The sequence below is a fragment of the Suricata suricatta genome, chromosome 12 (genome assembly GCF_006229205.1).
Source record: "Suricata suricatta isolate VVHF042 chromosome 12, meerkat_22Aug2017_6uvM2_HiC, whole genome shotgun sequence".
NCBI classification, from domain to species: Eukaryota; Metazoa; Chordata; class Mammalia; order Carnivora; family Herpestidae; genus Suricata; species Suricata suricatta.
This window is the reverse complement of record NC_043711.1, coordinates 93,044,594-93,068,477: the sequence shown is the minus strand read 5'-3', so window position 1 is coordinate 93,068,477 and position 23,884 is coordinate 93,044,594. Positions and strand designations below refer to the sequence as shown.

Genomic DNA, 23,884 nt, shown 5'->3' with positions numbered 1-23,884 from the left:
GGGGTGTGAGGGCTTGAGGGGACGTGTAGCCACATGCTCTTCTCTTTAAATCATCACCAACTTATTTTAATGCACATCAGAATCACAGGAAGACCATCAAAGGCAAAGCTTTTCATTTCTGGATCTGGTGTTAAGTCATCCTCTTAAAACGAATTTATTGAAAGGGAGCGTTTTTAAAGAAAAATCAGGAAGCAAGTGACAAGAGAGGTGTTACCAACCTAGAGCAGAGAATGGCTGGAGAATGTGCAAGTCCAGGAGACACCGCCAGAGATGGGGGCTCTTTATCCAGGGAAGACGTTCGAAAATTAATAGTCATCGGTGCCCTTTTTCATAAGGAGGGGACTGGCAATTTCCTTCCCACTATGCCAGTGCCCCCCAGAATGTGAGTTCTGTTCCATGCATGTAGATGTCGTTCTGGGTGCTAAGGCCCCCAGGAAGCCAGCATCTCACCAGTGAGGACGCTGGCAAAGGTCTGGGCAGCTCAACCTGGCTGGGATGACATGAATCAAAATATGCCAACTCGGGCTGGAACTCCTGAGATGGGAACTTAAAATCAGACCCTGTCATGCACAGGACGGAAGAGATGCAGGAGGTCTGAGAGAAGACAGCCCAGCTGGTCCCCTGGGTGTGGTCTGACCGCTCAGAGGAAACAACGAGAATATAGCTGTGGCTTCTGTAAAATCTGCATTTTAAATGAAAAAGTTTTCTCTATTCGCTTTGCTTTCTTCACTCCATAACAGTTCTTCTCTCCTTCCCAAAGACAACAATTCAAATCCAATTTTCCCTTGAACGGTAATGAATGATAGCTAATACTTCTCAAGTGGTTCCAATGAGCCAGGCACTGTGCTAAGGACTGCATGGCTCTCTGTTAGTGTCCATAACAACTCAAAGAAGTTATTATCTGTATTTTCCAGATACAGAAATAAGGCGGGGGAAATTAAGGAGATTTTACTAAAGATTCAAAGCTAATATCAGCCTAAAGCTATCTGTGATTCCTCAAGACCATCTTGTATTCATCCACCCATCCACCCACCCCATCCATCCATCCACACACCCATCCACACAATCCATCCTCCACCCATCCATCCACCCTCCTTGCATCCACACATCCATCTACCTATCCATCCATTCATCCATTCATCCATCCATGCATACAACCATCCACACATCCATCTTCCACACACCTACCTATCCTCCATCCATCCATCCATCCATCCATCCATCCATCCATCCATCTATCCATCTACACATCCATTCACACATCCATCCATCCACACATCCATCCAACCATCCATGGATCCATCCATCCACATATGCAACCTCCACCCATCTATCCATCCTGCATCTACCCATCTATCCATAGATCCATCCACATAATCCATCCTATACCCATCCATCCATTCTCCACGCATCTACACATCCATCTACCTATCCATCTATTCATCCATTCATCCCTGCTCACACCCATCCATCCACACGTCCATCTTCCACCCATCCATCCTCCACTCATCCACACATCCATCCTCCACCCATATACATCCATCACCACTGATCGACACCCACCCTCCATCCGTCCATCCGTCCCTCCATCCTCCACTTACCCACACCTCCATCCTCTACCCAACCATCCATCTTCCATCCACTTATCCATCATCATCTATCCAACCATCCACCCCTACCTTTCTATCCATTAATTTATCAACCTGTCCAGCCATAAATAATTTTTAAGGATCTACCATGACTCACAGACTGAGCTCTTTGCTAATTAGGAATAATACCTCAAATATGTACATAAGAATAAAAAACTCCTTGTCCTGGAGGAATCTGCCATCTAACATGACTGTTCTCGACCCTGGGTGCACAATCAACTCCTCTGGAGAGCTTTAGAAAATTCCCATTGCTTGGGTCACACTGCTGACCAATTAAATCAGATTCTCTAGGGGTGGGATCTGGACGTGAACTTTAGACATTTTTTTTAAACCTCCCAGGAGATTCCAGTGTGCAACCAGGCCAGTGCAGAAGCCTGGTTCTCAAAGTGTGGTCCCTGGGCCAGCAGCATCAGTATTATCTTGAACTTGTTAGAAACACAAATTCTTGAGCCCCAGGCCCAACCTCTACAGAACCAGCAATGCTAGCAGTGGGGCTCTGCAATCCGTGTGCAAACAAAACTTGTGAGATGATTGATGAACAAGAGAATTTGAGAACCACAGACCTCGCACCTTGCTACTCAGAGTGGCCAGTGGACCAGAAGCATCTGGGAGACTGTCAGAAATGCAGACTCTCGGGCTGGATCAGAATCGGCGATTTAACAAAGTTCCCGGGTGAGTCTGTGCACCTCAAAGAGGGGCAGACACACTACTAACTTCTACTGAGTGTTTCCTAAGCATCGAGCGCTCTGCAACCTTTCAACAAAATCACGCCAAAGCTTCTCTAACCCCTGGACTGCATGCTGGTCCCTCTCTATCACACGCCTGTTTATTTCCTCATAGAAATTAACACCATCTGAGGTCCCACATTTGTTTAAAAATCCAACACCTGCCTCTCCCACCAGAACGTAAGCTCTGGGAGGGGGCCTGTCTCCTTCACCATTTCATTCCCGTCACCTACACCAGGCGCTGGGTCACAGTGGGCATTCTGGAACCATTTAACAAACAAATGCATGCGGTAAACATAAATTCATTATCCAGATGAGGAGACGGGCTCAGGGAGAATAGGAATCTGGTGACATTCACCCAGGAAGCAAGTGACAGAGCTGGCAGACACAAATGGCCTGGCTGAGCCCAAACCCTGTAGGATGTGACCATGCAGTGACCATGGGAGATGCAAAAAGTGTCCTTGAGACAGAGTAACATGCAAAGTCTCTGAAGGGTGGGTCTGGTTCTCTCCCGGGTCCCCAGGGCCCCCCACAGCAGGTGCATCAAACAACCTGATGACCACATGGTGCAGAAATGAGGGGATGGACGGGAACTACCAACTCTCCCGAGGGGCTCAGGAGTTTCCCGATGGGGCGGAGGCGACAGTGGATAAGGGGGAGTTTGTAAGGCAGAAAGGACGGGGCACTGCCCTCCCAGCCCTCAGCGTCTTCTCTAGAGAAAGAGGTTGCGTGTTCCAATAGCCTCCTGTGTGACAGGAGCCCGGGAGCACTGTTTGCAAGAGCAAAAAATTACAAATAACCTCATGTTCACGTGCCAGGTGACGGCTTGATGAACTGGGTCATTCTTTCGTGGATTATTCAGTTAAGCAAAAAAGAGGTAAATCACTTCTTAACGTGCCCTGAGCAAAGAGAGCAAGTTAGGGCAACTATGTATTATTATATGATAGCTTTCGTGTTCCAGAAGTTTTTCCAGAGACGCTGCACTTCCTACAGTTAATGTATCCTTGTAAATATATATACATAAACACACACACCCGAGTTACATAAAGGCACATCAGTACGAAATTCGGTGGTTTATGGAAAGGTCTCGGCATGGACACAAAACACAGTACAGTGGTTACTTCTGGGGGAGGGAGGGAGACCGAGCTGGGGTGGGAGCAGTTGTTGGGGGGTGCTCTGCCTTTGGTCCTGGCTCGCTGGGCCAGGACGTCTGAAGCGCCTACTATGTGTCTGTGGCACAGGGGACGAACACGGACAAGCAGGTGGGCAGGTCTGCCTTCTGAGAACGGGCATTCCGGCTGGGAGCCTGATGAATGAGAGGACACGGACGCACCTTCTGACACAGGGCGGGAGGCCGGGGACAACGGGGTGGGTGGGTGTCCTGCCAGCTCTCCCCTCAAATCCGGCCAAGAATCTGCACCCTTCTGCCTGCCCCAGTCCAGGGCACCTCTCACCTGGGTTACTGTAATGCCTTCCGGGCTGGTTCTGGGCTCCCATCGGGTCCCCACCCCCAGTCCTTCTCACATATGGCCCCGGTGGGGGGTCCTGTCAATATGCAGATCACATGGCCCCTCTCCCCCTCCAAACCCTCTCATTGCTCCCACCTCACGCAGGGTAGGAGCCTCCGTCCCGTCAGTGGCTCTCAAAGTCTGGCAACGCTGCGCCTGCCAGCTTTCTGACCTCATCCTCCCCTCAGCGCATCGCCTGCTGGGCTCCAGCCGCGCTAGCCTCCTCACTGCCCCTCAGGGGCTCTGGGAACACTGCTGCCCCAGAGCCTTTGCACTTGCCATTTCCTCTTCTTCCGTATCGACATGAACACCTTGCCCCGTCTCCTTCCCAGGCCTTTCCTCAGGTGTCACCTTCCGAGGGACACCCTCACGTCCCTGCATTCCTTATCCTCCTTCCCTGCTTCTCCCCTCACAGCACGTATCACTGTCCGACATGCTATGTACTTTGCTCGTTTACTGTGCTGACTTTCTAGTGCTCAAAACAGTGCTGGGCGGAATAAGCACCTGTTGAATGGAGGGATGAATGGTTACATTTGATAGGAGAGACCTCTGTGAGGAGGACTGATGGCTGAGAGGATGCTCCTACAGACAGGGGGAGACCAGCCCAAGGGAACAGCATGTGCAAAGGCCCTGAGGGCAGAATCACGCTGCTGAGTTATAGCAGAAGAAACAAGGTCAGGGCTCCATCTAAGGCCAGGACTCGGTTTACTGAGCCAAGGGGATGGGGCGGAGGGGACTCTGAGAGGCTGGCAGGGACAGGCAAGGTGGTCCTGGTGGCCAAGGGTAAGGCAGTGAGATCTTACTCTATACTTCTAAGAAACACTAAGTCCTCTCCATGTTTTAACTGTTTCATCTTCATGTCAACTTGCAGAGTCAGTGGAATAATTCCTCCCCTTTAACAGATGAGGCAAATAATCTCCAAAGAGGCTGTGTGACAAGACCAGGGACCCACAGATGGTAAGAGGGAGGCCCAAAGCTGCAGGGGGAGCCCCTGGGAGATATCTTGGTTCCGCCTTCACTCCAGAATCCCCCTGAATGGAGGCCCCCTGGCCACCCCCACACTCGGCCCGAAAGCCTTTGCCTTGGCTGCCGGCCTGCTCCATCGGGGCAGCGCAAAGGGTGTGGACCGCTCCACGTCACAAAAAAAGAGAGATGGGGTGTTTGTGGGTGCCACCGCTGCGAAGGGGCATTTATTGGAGGTATGAGGACTCTTCAGGGCTTGGCAGAAAGTGACTCTGAAGTTTAGAAGTAGAGACCCTGGAGCCAGAGTACCTGAGTCTGATTCCCGGCCCGGCCACTGGCCGTGTGTCTCTAGGTTGCTTACTTTGTATTTAACCCCCCTGTGCCTCAACTTCCACATCTGTAAGATGGGCTCGTAGCCTAACAGGGTGTCAGAATTCCGCGAGGAACAGTATAGTGTACTGATTAGGAGAATAGGCTCCAGAGTCAGACGACCGAGGCTCAAATGTTGGCTATCACTGAACTGCGTCATCTCAATCAGGCTACTTGACCCCTCTGTGCCTCAGTTTCCCCATCTGTAATGCAAGGTTAATCACACTACCCCCTTCCTGGGGGTTGTGAGGCTTTAGTGAGTTTGTACATTCATGCCTAATACACAGCAAGTGCCAGGTGTTTGCCCTGCCAGTGACGGAGGAGGAGGAGGAGGAGGAGGAGGGTGAATCTACAGTTAGGTTGCTTTCTACAGGGCCTAGCACAGAGTCTGTGCTCATAAAAGTTAAGGACAGAAGGGAGTGGCGGGGACCCATCTAAGGGACAGCTGCCGCTCAGCTCCCACTAGGGGCAGCCAGGTAGGAATGTGGGCCCAGCATGTCTAAAGCATTCAGCATCTTAAGAGCAACCAGAAATCCAGATTTTTAGGTGAACTCTCCGTTTTACATGACGTCATAAACCAAAGCGGTACTACCTCAGGCTAGAAAGTTTAACCACTGTACTGCACGCCCATGGCGGGCCAGGCAGCAACAAGCATCCTAGAAAGTGAGTCATGATTATGCCCCCATTTGACAGGTAAGAAAACAGAGGCTCAGGAAGGTAAACAGTCTACCCGAGGCCACTTGTCTGGGAAGCGGTGGGCCAGGGTTCAGCCTTGGATCTTCCTCCCCTGCCAGCCTCCTCCTCCTCCTCCTCCTCACTTGCCTGGCTCTGAAATGAGGTCCTGGGTGGAACAATACCTCTACTCAAAGAGAATGATGCACTTTGAACGGCGCTTAAGAAATTGTCTCAAACTCTCAAAGAGCACAGGCTGGTTGGCACGGACGCTCCAAAGGGCCAAGAACGGGGGTATGTTCTCTAGCATGTGGTTGATCGGGGATCCCAGACCCTCTCGGTGGTACTTAGAGTAGTCTTGTCCCAGCTTTCGTACCAGCATGTAAGGGAAATGTCATTGCCCTGGTGACAGTGACAATTATCCCTGGGAGCCTGGAGGTGCTTCAAAGCAAACTCCTTGCGATGCTGTATTTGGCCAGACACAAGGCTCCAGTTTCCCACAACAGTGATGTAGGATCAATGCCCCTTGAGCGCCATCAAACATGGACTGTGATGGAGAGTCCCCTCGGGGTCCCAGGACACCAGTGGCAAATCCCAAAGCGGGCCCGCATAAAGGGTTAAGCCCAATGGTTAAACATAATTGAGTAATGCCTTTTGCTAACTCCCAGCCCCAGCTCTCCCAGGAAGGCTGACAGATCCCAAACAGCAAACAATAGCTGGAATTGTTCTAGCGAAAACTAGTTCGGCCGCACCGTTTGCCAATAATTTTTTAAACAGCTTAATTCTCCTCTGCTTCCTTGACTCCCACTCAACCTGAACGCAAAAGGCAGACGAGTTCTGGTCCCAGCGTCAAACCTCAGTAAACAAGACGTCTGCCTGGATGCTGACGGCTGGGTGGGGGGAGGGCGCCGAGGGACAGGCTCCTGAGCGGGAGCTGAGACCCTGCAGACACGCCCAGGGCCGGGGCCTGTAACACGCCCGAAACTGACTGGAGGCGTCTGCAGAAGTGTCAGCCTTTCCCGGCACAGGAAGTTCAGAACAGGGACCAGCACAGTCACACCTCTAATGACGAGACGGGAACTGTCAGCGCATGCCAAAGTTGGGGTCCAGAGGCAAGGGTCCCAATGGCAGGAGGAGAAATTGTCATCATGACGGTATTCTCGAAAGGATGCTGTCGGTCCCTGACTAAATTCCGCGGCGGGGCAGGCGGGACCCTCACAGGCCGACCGAAACTCACGCCAGGAGGCCTACCTTCCACGCCACTCAGCGTCCAGACATCGGCGTCAGCACGGCCACGCTTCAGTTTGCCCGGACAGTCGCTGTTTACAGTGAGGCTGGGTGAGATCACCAGTTCTAGCATTTCCTTGTACCTGGAAGAAAACAAAGGGAAATATAATTTATTCATTAATTATGCATGCTTACTAATGATTCCTATTTCTTTCCCTAAGAGTATAAATATTAAAGCTGATTACCTAAACCCAGCCGTCTTATAAATTCTACATAATAAAAATTCACTAAACTTTTCATCAAAGGGAAATAAGGAATGAAAATGAAGTGTTTGCTCCCCTCCGGAGAATACACCCACTTGATTAAAACTTTCCCCGCCTTCATACTGTATTTTGCCATTAGAAAAATTATATTCTGGTCTCTTTGAAATGTCATCTGAATGAGCTGGAGCAAGCTAGGGAGCCTTCCCAGCAGAGGAAGGGCGAGACAGGCGGAGAGGGGGCGTCTGGGTTTGGACTCCCCAAAGCAGAGGCTTGGGGAGAGGAGGAGGCTGGCTGCAGTTTTGAGAGAAGAACGGACACGGGGCTGGTGGCGGGGCAGAGAGATGCTCGGAAGGCATCCCTGATACTTAGCAAGTCCCATCTCGCTGGCCAGACTCCGCGGCCCATCACGTTGGTCCTCTCCAAGAAAGGAAACACCAGCTCCCTAATTACTCACGACCTTGATAAAAGGTCATGGGGGGGGCAGGGAAAGCGTGGGATAAATCTCCTGGATCTTTTTAATTTTTTTTATTGAAAACCACTCAGTACCTGCACCGTGTCCATTCTGATTCCTCCTAAATTCCTACCCACGGTAGTCAGGAAATGAGGTTTCTTATTCATGTGGACAATCCCACACGTGGCTGTTTTCTAAGGGCTCAACTGCACCGATAGTGTGTGGCACTGATCCAAGCTGCCCTCAGAGGAAGGCTGAGTTTGTTGATGGCCCATCAGTGTCTCGAGGTCACTGTGGGGGAGGACCTGTTAGCATGACTTTAATAAAATGCAACATACTGACAGGTGGCAGAGTGGTTATAAACTCAGACTCCGTCGTGAAAAGGTCACGGACTCAGCTTTCAGTTTCGCTCCTCACCACCTTGAGGAAGTTACCAAGCTGCTCTAAGACAAAAGCTTTCTCATCTGGACAATGGGATTATCCGAGTACCTCCCTGGAGAGGTCACGGTGGGGACGAAAAGAGATGGTGCCTGTAAGGAAACGCCTAGGCAGGCACCAATCTAGACGCCCGTTCAGTCCCAGCGGAAGAAGAATGTGGAGGCAGTGCGCTCAAACTGGAGCGTGACACAGCAGCGAAAATGGCTAACCTGTGACTCCACAAACAGCATGATGGACAGACTAAGTACTAAGCCAAGAGGCAGAAGAGTACCCAAAATACGATATTTCTATGAAAACCAACACTAGGGGTGCCTGAGTGGCTCAGTCGGTTAAATGTCCGACTTTGGCTCAGGTCATGCAAGTTCTAGCCTCACATTGGTCTCTGTGGTGACAGCTCAGAGCCTGGAGCCTGTTTCAGGTGCTGTATCTCCCTCTCTCTCTCTACCTTCCCCCCGATCACCTTGTATCTCTTTCTCTCAAGAATAAATAAGCATTAAAAATATTTAAAGACTACAAATCACTACTACATACCGTTTAGGGACACACACACACATGCAATACACAGATAACAGTATGTATGCAATGAAAAACATTTCAGAGAATGGCTCACTACGGGGATGGCAGGGGGATGCCATTCAGGATGCGGTGCCCCGAGGGCCTCCAGCGAGTTTGCGACATTTTGGTTCAGGGCTTGACGCAGATGCCCATCCAAATTCAGCCCATCTCTTCATGGGGCCCAGGGGCTAAGAATGGCTTTCACATTTAAAAAAATTTTTTTAAATGTTTTAAAATTTATTTTTGAGAGACAGAGAGAGACAGCGAGAGCAGGGGAGGGTCAGAGAGAGAGGGAGACACAGAATCTGAAACAGGCTCCAGGCTCTGAGTTAGCCGCCAGCACAGAGCCTGACGCGGGGCCCGAACCCACAAACCGTGAGATCATGACCTGAGCCGAAGCCGGACACTTAACTGATGGAGCCACCCAGGCGCCCCAGCTTTCACATTTTTAGATGGTTTGAAAACAAATCAAAAGCAGGACAGCATCTCATAACCCGTGAGGATTAGTGTTCATAAGTAAAGTCTTCTAAGAGCCCAGCCCTGCTCGCTGGCTGACTCCATTGTCCAAGGCTACTTCCACGCCGCACCTGCCGAGGGCAGCAGGTGTGACAGACCCGCAATGCGGAAAAGATCTCAGAACCGGCAGGAAAAGTCCCCGTTTTCAGTCTGCAAGCAGGAGGGTGGGCATGCCGCTGCTATGTGGCTGCCCTACATCCCCATGTGCCCGAAACACTTAATAATTATAAGAAAAAGAACAAAGAATTCACTTATCCCAGGACTTGCACAGAGGAAGCACTTTACACACACTTGTTAATCCGATGAGAGGACTGCACACACACAAGCTTCTGGAGTTTAGATCTTCATGTTCACTGATAAACATTTGCCTGACGGGGAAAGAAACAGCACTGTGACTTCTGGCCTCGGTCACAGAGCTTATTTATCTTACTGAGTGTGGCTGTCATTCCTCCGCAGCTCGGAGCAGGAGGGTGCTTGGGAGTTCTAACTCTGGGGCAGAGGGCTGCTAGGAACGCATTCGGCAGGTTCACCTCGCACTCCTGCCCGACGTGGTCAAGCCAACACGGACATCACCTTTATTTCCCCCATGGCACTCGTCACAGAATCCTGAGCAATCTGTCATCCTACTCACATCTGCGGAAGGATGGGAGGGGAAAAACAGATGGAAGGGAGCGAGGGACTTGGAAGGAGAGAGAGAGGGGGAGTCTGTAACTGAGTGATTAGGTTCTTCAAACAAATTTTTATTTTATTTCATTTCATTTCATTTTAGGTTTGTTTATTTAGAGAGGGACAGAGACAGGGTGAGTCGGGGAAGGGTAGAGAGAGAGGGAGAACAGAGACAATCCCAAGCAGGCTCCGCACAGTCAGCACAGAGCCCGACACAGGGCTCTAATTCACAAAACCGTGAGATCATGACCTGAGCTGAAACCAAGAGTAGGTTGCTCAAATGACTGAGCCACCCAGGCACCCCTTCAAAACAAAATTTTTAAAATTTCCCATTTAGTCTCATTTTCCAACCCCACCCTAGACAATGACTCTAATGGATTAAATATGTAAATATGTCTCCTTATAAATGATGCTCTATTGTTTTCCATGGCTCCACAGTGCTGTGATTGAGATCTCTTCTTGTTTATTAGGCTTTTTCTCTCCAGTCTGCACTGTGACTTTATATTGGGTACACATTGCTGAATAGTCATCCAGCTTATAGCTAGAATTCCATACTGTGTTTTCACTCTACTGTATTTGTGAACTGCCCTAGTGATAAACATCCAGGAACACTCATCTCTCAGCTACCTGCAAATAATGAACATCTTCATTAACAAATATATAGATATACTGGGGCGCCTGAGTGGCTCAGTCGGTTGAGTGTCTGGCTTTCGCTCAGGTCATGATCTTGCAGTTCGTGGGTTTGAGCCCCGCGTCAGGCTCTGTGCTGACTGCTAGCTCAGAGCCTGGAGCCTGTCTTCAGATTCTATGTCTCCCTCTCTCTCTGACCCTCCCCTGCTTGCGCTGTCTCTGTCTCTCAAAAATAAATTAAAAAACATTTAAAAAATAAAAAAAATATATATATATATATACCTAGGGACACCTGGCTGGCTCAGTCGAAGGAGTGTGTGACTCCTGAACTTGGGGTTGTGAGTTTGAAACCCACATTGGGTGGAGAGATTGCTTAAATAAATAAAAAATTTTAAATATGTACTTAAAAGGCATGTCTCTATATATGTTTACACACACACATTCTTCAATGGATATGCATACAGTCAAGGATGGTATCTGTCACTGGGTGTCTGTGAGCAGAACTTGAACAAGTACCAGCAGACTGTTCTTCATAATTCCCGTGCTAATCTAGATTCCCACCAGAAGGGCATCAGTGTTCTGGTTTCATAAATTCTTGCTAACACGTAGTGTTTCCCAGCTTTCTAATTTTTGTCAAACTGATGGGTGGAAAGTGGTAGCACTGCTGCTTGAATTTGTATTTCTATGACTACTGGTGCCTCTGTGGGACATGTAAGTTCCTGGGACCTGTTGCCTCAGTATGTTTTATCCTTGCTCACTTTGCTACTGGGTTTTCTTTTTCCTTTGTAAAAGAAGTTTATTTATTTATTTAGAGACAGAGCATCAGCAGAGAGGACAGAGAGAGAGAGAGAACCCCAAGCAGGCTCCACACTGCTACTGCAGAGCCTGATGTGGGGCTCGAACCCACAAACTGGAAGATTGTGACCTGAGCCGGGATCAAGAGGCAGATGCTAAACCAACGGAGCCACCCAGGTGCCCTTACTAGGTTTTCTTTTTTTCTTTTCTTGCTGATTTGTTGGAGTGCCCTGTAGCGTCTAGGTATTAGCTCATTGCTGGTGTTTGAGGTTGTATTTCTTAACCTCTCATTTGTCTGTTTATGGTATCTTGTAGAACAAAAAATGTATATATTTGCCCAATAATTTCTTTTTTTTGTAGGTGTAAAAATTATTTCACTAAACCTAGGATATGAAAATGTGTCTACATTTTAATTTGTCTGCATTTCTACACTCATTTTTTTAAATTTTAAAAGATGTTTAAATCTTTAATTCATCCCCCCCCATATGGTTTAGAGTTGCATTTTTCTCCAATATTGGAGAAAATAAAAATAAGCCCTTTTTCCCAAAATGTAGTAAACTCTCCAACTGAGTTCACCTCCCAGCTATGATAGGCTAGTTTGTATTTTTGGTTCAATCTCCCAATCACAATTCAAAATAAAAGCTAGAAGACACTGTCGTAATGGGGCACCTTGGTGGCTCAGTCAGTTGAGCGGCTGACTTTGGCTCAGGTCATGATCTCACCCCCTGGGGGTTCGAGCCCCGCATTGGGCTCTGTGCTGACAGCTTGGAGCCTGGAGTCTGCTTCCAATTCTGTGTCTCCCTCTCTCTCTGCCCCTCCCCTGCTCATGCTCTCTCTCTCTCTGTTTCTCAATAATAAATAAATGTTAAAAGGAATTTATTAAAAAAAAAACCCAAACACTGCCGTAAGGTACCAGAGGGTAACCAACGGAAGCCTTGAGGGTCCAAGATCCCAGAGAGATGAGACACAGAATGAATGAAGTCTGACTTCTACCACCTTACCCCTCAAAACATCTGCCAATTTATAAGCACAGGAGAAAAAAAAGGAACAGCTGAGGGTCTTCCCATCTCATTGGGCTGGGGAGACAAAAACCAGAGTTCAAGGCTACTAAGGCAGCTGGCACCCAGAACTATGAGAACCACAGAGAAGTGAGCCCGACATTGCTGATAATTATAACCTTTGAGGAATTTGCTGATGCTAACTAAGCTGGGCGGTGTGTCAGAGAAGCCAGGCACAGGGCGGGTGGCTAAGAAGACAGGAAATGAAGCAGAGCTTCTGGAAATCTCCCAGCACTAGGGAGGTGAAAATCAGAGTTCATGGTCCATCAAGGATGAGAATCCTTGGTAAACACACCAGATTTTTAGCTGAGATCCCTGAAAGGTTACTCCCTTGGAATATGGGCAAAGCAAACAGATGCTGTCTTAAATCATCCAATAATCCTTTATTGGACCAAAGTGATTCACCTCCAGGATCATCGGCTGGCAGAAGAAGAAAAGCAACTTTTCTTTTGGGGAAGGTCTCGCCAGCTTCCACAATTCTTCATGTACAATGGTTAGCATGTAATAAAAGTTATCAGGCATGCAAGGAGACAAAACCAAATGATCAAAAACCAAGACAAAAACCAAACCCACAATAAGATTCAGATACTGGAACTGTCAAACATGGACTCCTAAACTACCTTGATCATATGATCAAGAAAAAAAGGTTTAAGTGGAGAAGGCTACTAGAGATCTAGAATGTTTTTAAAAATCCAGATGAAAATTTGAAAACTGAAAAATACAGTAATTGGAAGTCAGAGCTCAATAGAGCAGTTGAACAACAGATTTGATGTAGCAAAAGAAAAGATTAATGAACTGGAAGATAAGTCAGTAGATAAATCTCAGAAAGGAAAATAGATTTTTAAAAAGAATATAAGAAATATGAAACACGGAGAAAAGGTCTAACATACATGTAATAGGGGCCACAGAAGGACAGAAGTCAGAAACAATATTTAACAAGAAACTGACAGAAAATCTTCTAAGACTACAAAGACATCAAGCCAATGCAATGAAGAAGTTCTGTAAATCAGAAGTAAAATACAGAGGGAAACACTCCAAGGCATATCACAGTCAAACTGTACACATGTGAGATTATATTTTCTTAAAAGCAGACAGTACATAAAAACTGATTCTCTTTAAAGAAGGAATTTTAAGACTTCTCTGCAAGTAGGATGGAAACCAAAAAACAACAGAGGTTTGTCTGCTAATGCAGAATTCTACACCAGCAAGAAAGCCTTCAAAAATGAAGACAAAAATGAAACAAACCAAAAATAAGATTATTTGCCACTAATAGATTTGTACTGCAAAGGAATGCTTCAGAAGCATGAAAATTCAGCAAAGGATGGAGAACATCATAAAAGGGTAAATATATAAGTTGAAGAGGGATGTGTGAAGTTTATATGTTCTAAGGACATTGCATTTTTTCCACAATTAGCACAAGTACTAATTTATAGTGAACTTGAAGATTTATAAAAGATGCATATTTCTGGTTAATAGGGGAGTTCTATTGACATTTTTTTGAGGAACCTCCATACCCAAAATAGTCTCATGCTCTACTGACTGAGCTAGCCGGGCGACTATCCGTACCCAAAAGATACAGGAGTGCTAATGCATAGGAACACATGGACCCCAATGTTCATAGCGGCACTTTCTACAATAGCCAAATCATGGAAAAAGCCTAAATGTCCATCACCTGATGAACGGATCAAGAAGATGTGGTATTTATATAGACAATGGAATACTACATGGCAATGAGAAAGGACAGATACCATATGTTTGCACTCATAGGTCTAACAGAAGAAACCTAACAGACGGCCATAGGGAGGGGAAGGGGGAAAGAGAGTTGGGGAGGGAGAGGGACACAAAACATGAGAGACTATTGAATACTGAAAATGAACCGAGGGCTGAAAGGGAAGGGGGAGGAGGGAAAGGGGTGATGGTCATGGAGGGGGGCACTTGTGGGAAAGAGCACTGGGTGTTATATGGAAACCAATTTGACAATAAACTATCATAAAAAATAAATATATATATTAAAATTTAAAAAAAGATGCATGTTATAATCTTTAGAATTACTTGGAATGATAATAAAAAATGTATACCAACATGCTAATAGAGGAGAAAATGGAATAGTAAAAATACTTAATCCAAAAGAAAGCAAGAAAGTAGAGAAAAAGAAACGAAGAGATGGAATAGAAAAAAATGATTTAAACTCCAATTTATTACTAATTAAACATTTAATGTCCATTTAACTTACAGAATAAATATTTCCACTAAAAAACAAATATCATACGATTTGGATTATAAAACTGACTACAGGCTTTGGGGCACCTGGGTGGCTCAGCTGGTTACACACCCGACTCTTTTTTTTTTTTTTAATAACACCCGACTCTTGATTTCAGCTGGGGTTATGTATGATCGTACAGTTCATGGGATCAAGCCCTGTGTCAGGCTCTGTGCTGACAACATGGAGCCTCCTTGGGATTCTCTCCCTCTCTCTCTGCCCCTCCCCTGCTTGTGTGCACAAGCATGCATGGACTCTCTTTTTCAAAATACATAAATAAACATTAAAAAAAAATTGAACTCCAGGCTTATTACAAGATACCCTTTTTAAATATAAAAACACACAAAGACTCAGAGCAAAGAATTGTAAAAACGCATAGGCTGCAAACACCACACAAAAGAAAGTTGACGTAGTTCCAAATAGACTTGAAAATAAAAACCATTAGTACAGATTTAGAGGAACATACTGTAATGATAAAAGAATGAAGATATAGCAATTAGAAAGTCTGCCTTTCCCAAAACTAACTTCCCTGGTATTGACTCCAAAAAAGGAATATTGTCTAGATCTTTGTTAGGTAATTCAAGATCTAAACTTCAAACATAACTATAGCAATTCAAACATGTCCTCCTTTAGAAGGAACAAATACCTATCACTAACAAAGTTATAGCCTATCTTTCCATTTGTGTCATCTTCAATTTCTTTCATCAATGTCTTATAGTTTTCAGAGTAGAGGTCTTTCATCTCCTTTATTAAATTGATTCCTAGGCATTTTATTCCTTTGGTGCAATTGTAAATGGGACTGTTTTTAAATGTTTTCTTTTTGCTACTTTGTTATTAGTGTATAGAAACATGGCAGGCTTCTGCATATTAATTTTGTATCCTGCAACCTTACTGAACTCATTAACAGGTTCTAATAGTTTTTTGGTGGACTCTTCCATGGCTTTCTTCATATACATTATCATTGTCATCTGCAAAAGTGAACGTTTTACTTTTTTTCTTCAATTGGGATGCTTTTTATTTCTTTTTCTTGTCTGATTGCTATGGCTAGCATTTCCAGTACAAAGTTGAATTAAAGTGGTCATAGTGGACATCCTTGTCTTGTTCCTGATCTTAGAGGAAAAACTTTTGGCTTTTTACCATTGAATATGATGTTAGCTGTGGATTTTTCAATGAAAGCTGTGGCCTTTATTATGTTGAAGTATGTTGCCTCTCAACCTACTTTGCTGAAAGTTTTTATCATGAGATGTTGAATTTTGCCAAATGCTTTTCTTCTGCATCTACTGTGATGATTATATAGTTTTTATACTCCCTTTGTTAGTGTGACGTATCACATTGATTGATTTGTGAATACTGAACCACACTTGTGTCCCTAGATTGAATCCTACTTGATTGTGATGAATGATACTCTTAACATATTCCTGAAGTTGGTTTGTTAATATGTTGTTGAGGATTTCTGCGTCCATGTTCATTAGGGACACCAAAACCGCAAGTAAAACTGGGTCACAAATTGAACCCAAGGCCCCACCCAGCTCCAATATCCACAGTCATCTGGTCAGAGCGCTGGTTCTGTCACTGCTACATGGGTTCAAATCCCAGCCATGCACCGTTTCAGTTGTATGATCCCGGGCAAGTTATTTAACGTCTCTGGGCCTCATCCATAAGGATGGAGAAACAATGGCACCTTCCCTGGCAGGTTCTGTGCAGATCAAGTTAGAGGAGGCATTCACCCAGACAAAGGACACAATTAGCTTCATTCCAGGTAGATACGCGGAAGGGTCAGGAAGACCATCTAGAAACCACCACTTCCTATTGTGGCCTGATGGGCAGCGTTGAATTCTCGAGGCTTCCCTCACATTCTCCCCTTTCTCTCCTGCTCACAATTATCTGAAATAGGAGACCAGCTTATTCTCCTTGCAGGGGAGGGAAGGGAGAAATCAGACAGTCTTAACACAGTCTGGGGGAGGAGAAAGACTTAGCTTCTCTTTCATGAAGGCAGGAAAGGGAAGCAAAGGCATGGGATTCATTTAAAAAAAATCCTCCCCCCGCCCCATACCCTGCTGCTTCGGAGCCCGGCCAGGAGGAGAGGGAGAGAGAGGCATTCAAAAGCCCCCGCCCTCTGGCCTTCTCTTCAGCCTGCTGCTGCCAGCCGCTTGTGCCATTTGTTACCCTTGTCACCACCCCTGTCCCCGGGGACTGAGAAGCACTAGGGGAGCACGAGGCTGCTGGAAGAGCCCGAGAGATGACAGCTGGAGGGTGGGGGTGCTTAGGGGCGACTTCAAAGGCTGTGAAGGATCAAAAGCAGATGGAGGGTCCCAGGCGGGTGGGTGGCTCACCTTTCTACACCCCCTGAGCGTCCTGGCTACCTTGGCTGCGAACAGCGGACCTGCCTGCTGGCTGCGGAGGACAGATGGCCAGTCGGCCAGGGGGGCTTCAGAGAGGGCCAATTCCCAGCATCTTTCAAGGGCTTAGAAATCCAAACCTGCCGACAGCAATCACAGGCTTCTGGACAGATGACAGCTGTGGCCCAAACCTGGCTGTTTCTGGCTGCCTTTACCACCATTTGATTTCATTCAGAATATATCTGCTGATGGCAAATGCGGCTCTGCCCCAGCCTTCCCCCGTCTGGGCGGGGGGTGCGGGGGGAGGTGGGGGGCAGTGCGCTGCTCGCCCCAGAAGCCCAGGGCTGTTCCCACTCCTCACTCTCCTGCAGCCCTCACATCCACTCCATCACTAGGAATTGTTAGGTTCACCCTGGCAACATCCACGGCACGCACAGACTGCCCCCTCCCCCCACAGCATCGCCTGGCCCAAGCCCGCACCGTCTCTGCCCCGGACGGTCCACTGTGCCATCTCCCTGAGACCACTCTGGCCTTTCTCCAGTTTGTCCTCGGGGCAGCGGCCTCAGGGGCTTCTGACAACACAAATCTGAACCTGCCTCCCTCACCACATCCTTGCTTATAACTTCCGATTGTTCTAGAATGTGGCCGATTTCTGAACACAGCCTTGATCTGGCTTCCCTGCGAGGGAGGGAGGTCTTCTTCCTTCCAGCACACTGGCCTTCCTCTCCCTCCATGCTCCCTCCGGTCACGAGGTCTTTGCACAGGCTGTTCTCTTAGCCGGGAACACGGTTCCCTCCTGCTTGCCCTTCAGAGGTCTCAGCCAGCATGACCTCCAGAAGCTCCCTCAGGAGGACCCAGCCCCTACGGCAGCCTCCACGGGCCCAAGTCCCTCCCTACATACCAGTCATCCAATTTTGGGGGGAGGCTGCTTGGATGTTCCTCAGTTTCCCCAGATAATGTATTCTCCAAAGGCCAGGATTTTGCCTATTTGATCCACATTACATTCCCCAAATCTCCTGCAGGTCCTGGCCTTTGACAGCTGTTGAATAAACATCTCTTGTATTGTGAATGAACTGCTGTTTGAATAGATGTGTTCATCTAACCAGTATTAATGGAGCGTCTGCTGTGGTCACTGCCACTGTCCCCACCCTATACGTGGCACTCCTGAACATTTCCTGCCGGGCCCCACTCAGCACTGAATGTGAGTCCCTGGGTTTCCTTTTCTTTCCAGCACTGGGCCTACACACAGCAGGACGTGGTCACAAGTACACGGGCGTTGGATGCTACCACCCCCCTAGTCCGTCCCAGAAGGGAGAAGCGGCCCCAAAGCCCCTGTCCCAATGGCACAAGGTATTTGCGAACTACACTTAGTATGCTAGTAAGCTATGCCTGCTGTCGTGCCCTAGGCAGTCCTGCTAGCCCCCCTCTTAGGTCCCCCTCATGCGCCCCGGCCTCACTGAGCTACAACTAACACGTTGTGTAGGTTTAAGTATACAATGAGATGATGTGACACATGTATACACTGCAACATGATTCTGGTGGTCCTGCTTTGAATTTCAAAAGCAGGAGGAGAAAGTGGAAAAGTCCAGAGCCACGGCACGGAAGAGGAGCTGGGGCAGGGTGGGAGTAGAGGGTGTGCTGGCATTTCGACCTGGTGGGTCGTGTGGCAACAGCATGCTTTCTTTCTTTGGGGGAAAGGCCTGCCTCTCCCCAACTCTCCATGGGGCTTGGATGGGGATGACCCTACTAATAGGCCCTGAGTCTGGTAATTAGCATCTCCTACCCCTCAGTCTCCAGTGATTGGCTCAGGGATGTTGGTCACATGAGCCGACCGGGCCAATGAAAGGCCCAGCACGACTGCTGGAGAAGAGATGCTCTTTCCCACTGGACATGAGCCTTGGGACGAGTCCACCTGGAGCGGGTGACCCCTGTTCGGGTACCTGCGCATTGCATCCTCAGCGTTCAGTGTGAAAGAACAGGAGTGAACTGTAGGTTTAGTCAGTGAAACCCGGGGGCTGCCGTCACTGTGGCCAGCGTCAACATCCGTAGGGAAAGACCCCATGTGCTACCTGGTGAGGTGACAACTCCTCCGCCTGTGCACATCTCCCTTTCCCAGCCTGCCTCCCTCATGGCGGGGAAGGTGTCACTTAATGAAAGTCGTGGGGGCAAGGGTGGGACTCACTTTACTCCAATAATAAAACAGCCTGATGTCCGTTCAATGTCACATGCAGAGACCTAACCTATTATAGACCTGGGGAACCTTCCCCCAGACAAACAAGGGACTGTCTCCTCTTCAAAGGCCAGAGAGAAGGTAGACGAAGTAGGGCCCAGTGGGTGCTACATTCACTCACTAATTCTTTCACGGAGTCAGGCTGTCAATCATTCAGACTCAACAACTGACATACTGCGTATCACAAAACAGAGGTGGTCACTGACTCATTCCATCTCTGACTTCCCTTTATTTATTTATTTATTTTGGAAGGCCAGGAACTGTTCTCGGCCCCGGGGATCCGGTGTTGAACCAGACACGTTCCCTGCTGTCATGGAGTCGGCATTCTAGAGGGGGATTTGAATCCCGTCCGAGGCGGACTCAACCATGGGCAGCCCCAGACGGCCAGCATGTAGAGAGTACATGTCCGCCTGCTGAGAAAGGAACTGTATTACCTTCTCTTTCTTAAGATAAAAATTTAACTACCCAGGTAATAATCTCAAATGCATTTGTAAAAACATTTAAAAATTTCAGACAAAATGAAAACTGCCTTTGGCCATGAAATCCCACCCGCGGTAGCCACTGTTCCTACCGGCGTGAATAGCGCGGTGGGTCCTTTTCTAGTCATGAACACACATGAACACCTGCACCCACGTGTGTCCTTAAAAATACACAGTGTTGTTTTACAACGCCACGGACCTGTGCATCCTCTTCTGGGACTCACTTTACTCCAATAATAAAACAGCCTGATGTCCGTTCAATGTCACATGCAGAGACCTAACCTATTATAGACCGCTGCATAGGATTCTCAGCTATGTCTACACCGCAGTTATTCTGGACAGTCCCCAGGTGTCCTGAGTTTTGTTCCAGTAACTAAATGTCATGCTGCCTGGGACAGGCCTTCTTGGGGGGCACATGCCTGGAGTTCTCCGGGAGTGATACCCAAAGTGAGATCACTGGGTCTGCCTGTAAAATTGTAAAGGATGCCTGCAAATTGCCCCTCGGAGTGGCTGATCCAACTCACGTTCCCAATGGCCCTGTCTCATTTTCACAACTTGCGCCGTTTCTACTCTCTGATCTGAAAGCTTTTTACCCAAAACTCTCTTGGGAAGATACCAGCAATTTCACAAAATTGCCCACACGGCACCTCCGTGGAGCCAAGATGAAGTACTAAGGACCCGTGTGTCAGAAAGGAAAGCCGGCCCGGGTCTGGAATCTTAGTCCCAAGAAATGTGCTGTCACTCGTGCTCTATCAAGGCCCAATCTTTTGAACGTGGTGCAGAATAGAAACGGCTGATGGCTGATGGTTTTACTTCACTTCCTCATTCCCGACAGCCTGTGAGAACAAGGAGCCATTGTTTTGATAATCCAGTTTTTCCATCCACGGGATTTTTTTTAAGCTTTTTATTTTGAGATCATTATAGATTTACAAGAAGTTGCCAACGATAGGACAGAGAGGTCCTGGGTACCCTTCACTCAATTTTCCCCCGAGTGACTACATCTTACATAACTATAGTACAATATCAAATACAGGAGACTGACATTGGTGGTGAGAGTGTGCGTGTGCACGCGCGCACCTTGGTGTCACTTCATCACATGCACAGACGCATGTGACCGCCACAGCAGTCAAGACGGTGGACTATTCGGTCACCACAAAGATCCCAACCTCTGTCTTCGCAGGCACGCCCGCCCTCACCTCCCAGACCCCAGACACCCCTGCCCCGTGGCCATCACTAACCCATTTTCCAGCTCTGAAATGTCGTTTTGAGAAGGTTATAAATGGAAGCCTACATCGTACGACTCCTTGAGATTGGCCTTTTTGTTTGTGTGTTAACCTGACTCAAGTTCAGATGACTGCATTTTATAACGCATTTTCCAATATTTACTGGACCCACAAGGGACAGGCTTCAAAAAAGCACCCAATGTGCGGTGACAGACTGAGACAGGACCACACACGCTCTGCAGACTTGGGGCTGGGTTCAGCAGAGCCCTGGAGCAAAATGCAAAACTTTATAGAATATTTCTCATGCGGAGCCATAAAAAAAAAAAAAGCCGCAACCCACAACCAATGGAACAAGGCACAAAGTAAAACACCACGACTCTCACTGTAAGGGAAGGCCTGCCCTTGCCAGGGGTGGCTGGAGGGTGTCGAGTCCCTGAGGCCACAGGGAGCCCTAGGGCCCCCATCAAGAGCCAGGCAGCAGGTGGGGGGCAGAACCCTCTCAGCTGCAAAGACATTTTGCTTTGAGCGTACAGGCCTTAGCCTCGTTAGGTACCACATCACTGTTCCTCTCGCTCTGTTTACCCAGTCACAGGACACCGCAACGACCTAGACCCATTTCAGACCATGGAGACACTTGATCTGACGCTACAGAGCAGGGCATTTTAACTTGAGTGAAGCGGACGGGGCGCCTGGTGCCTCAAGTCGGTTAAGCGTCTGACTTCGGCGCAGGTCATGATCTCACAGTTCGTGGGTTTGAGCCCCGTGTTGGGCTCTGTGCTGACAGCTAACTCAGAGCCTGGAGCCTGCTTCCAATTCTATGTCTCCCTCTCTCTCTCTCTGCCCCTGCCCTGCTCACCCTCTATCTCTCTTTCAAAAATAAATAAACATTAAGAAAAGTTAATTTGAGTGAAAGGGAGTGGGTGGGAGAGAAACACTGGAAAAAGGGTAAGAGAACTAAATACTAAAAACTGAATGTTAGAGTGTCTTCATTCCACCCCGATCCTTATGTATGCCCCCAGGACGCCGAGGAAAAGGAAGAGGTCACAGGTTCCCTAGAAGCCGGGCACTGTTTGGAGTGCTTTTCGTGTTTGAGCTCCCTCAAGTTCCCCAATAATTGTCGTGAGATTGGCTGGACAAAGATCCCATTTCACGGATAAGAGCGAGAACAGGAAGGTGACGTCACCTGCCTGATACTGACTGTGAGAGGCAGCGACAGACCCGCAGACGGGGAGTCCGACTCGAGTGTCCTGCCCTCCCGCCATCTGCCGCGGCCAGCAGCAGATGTCCCAACATTAATCCTGCCTAACGACCGAGCTCTGATTGCATCCGTGCCCTGCGGCTGAACGGGCCGGGCACTGGTGTATGCGTTGTTTCGTATGTCTTCTTGTTTCGAGGTTCCCTCAATTTTATACAATGCCCCACAGTGAGGTTTCTTTTCTCCTTTTTTTGGTAAGATGGGTGAGGGTGAGAAGGGTTTTGTTTTTTTTTTAATGAAAAAATCCTAAACATATGTAGAGGCAGAGTAGTAAAATAAATCACTGAGCACCTATCAGAGTCAACAATTTTCAAGATTTTACCACACGTGTCTTTTCCAGAAGCTTTTGGATTTGTTTCTTTTTCTCTTCGGTGACGTCTTTTTTTTTTTTTTTTAATGCTTTTTATTTATTTTTGAGAGAGAGAGAGACACAGTGTGATCAGGGGAGGGTCAGAGAGAGAGGGAGACACAGAATCTGAAGCAGGTTCCAGGCTCTGAGCTAGCTGTCAGCACAGAGCCTGACGCGGCGCTCGAACCCACAAACTGTGAGATCATGACCTGAGCCGAAGCCAGACGCTTAACCGACTGAGCCACCCAGGCGTCCCCCTAGGTCACAGATCTTATAAGCCAGCCTTCAAAGGGCATTAGGAGACCATTGGGAAGATTGGGTACAGACTGTGTTCAGAAGGGCACAAAGAATTATTGTGCATTTTGTTAGAGGTGATAAAAGAGCATGTCCAAATGCTGTAAGGAAGTATGGCAGCAAGAATAAGTTTAAGTCCAAATTTGCTAGCTCGGAGCCTGGAGCCTGCTTCTGATTCTGTGTCTCCCTCTCTCTCTGACCGTCCCCTGCTCACGCTGTCTCTGTCTCCCAAAAATAAGTTAAGAACATTAAAAAAAAAAAAGATTTGCGATCTAAGGTGGCGATCTACATGAAATAGGTAGAGGGTACAAACTTCAGTTAAACATGAGTAAGTCATGGGGACAGAGTCAGTAACACTGTGGTGACACTGGGTGCGGACGGAGGGTCACGGCACTTAGCACGGCGAGCATTTCGTCAAGCACGTAACTGCGGCGACCAGATGCTGCACACCTGGACACTAATCGAACAGTCTGTCAACTATGTTTCAATGATAAAAAAGCCCCAAAGATTCAAGAGCTAACAAAAGCCACACATTGTGTGTGTGTTTATGTCTCTTACATTCATTTTACCTAGAAAAGCCCCCAGGCTACCCCTGAATTGGTGAAGAAACTAGGTTAGTTGTCTTGTAGAGTATCTCACGTTCTGGATTCTTCTGTTTGCTTCCTCGTGGTGTTAACTTATTTCTCTTTGGATGGCATTCCCCACAGCTTCCCTTAACACCGAATTAGGGAAGCAGTCATGCCTCATGCCGGAGAGTGACGCTGAGTTCTCTTGGCTGCATCACATTGGAGCGGCGTGATATCCAGGGTCTCCTTCCTCCTAACACTAACAGGGGTCAGCGGTCTGGCCTCAGTCGTCACAAAGTTCCCCATAGACCTCTGATCTAATGGTTTCACCCAGTAACGCTCATGGCCTAAATCAATGATTTCATTAGAGATTTAGAAATGTTTAAAAATATATATTTTTGGGG

The 23,884-nt window shown here is 47.6% G+C and overlaps 1 protein-coding gene across 1 annotated transcript in view; it reads right to left on the bottom strand.

The window, feature by feature from the left end:
* The window catches only part of EYA2 (EYA transcriptional coactivator and phosphatase 2), a 204,184-nt gene that overhangs the window by 152,105 nt on the left and 28,195 nt on the right, over window positions 1-23,884 (bottom strand). Inside the window, exon 2 of the mRNA XM_029918473.1 lies at window positions 7,138-7,256. Within this exon, the coding sequence (XP_029774333.1) occupies window positions 7,138-7,246 (109 nt within the window). The 5' untranslated portion in view covers window positions 7,247-7,256. The remainder of the gene's footprint in view (window positions 1-7,137; window positions 7,257-23,884) is intronic.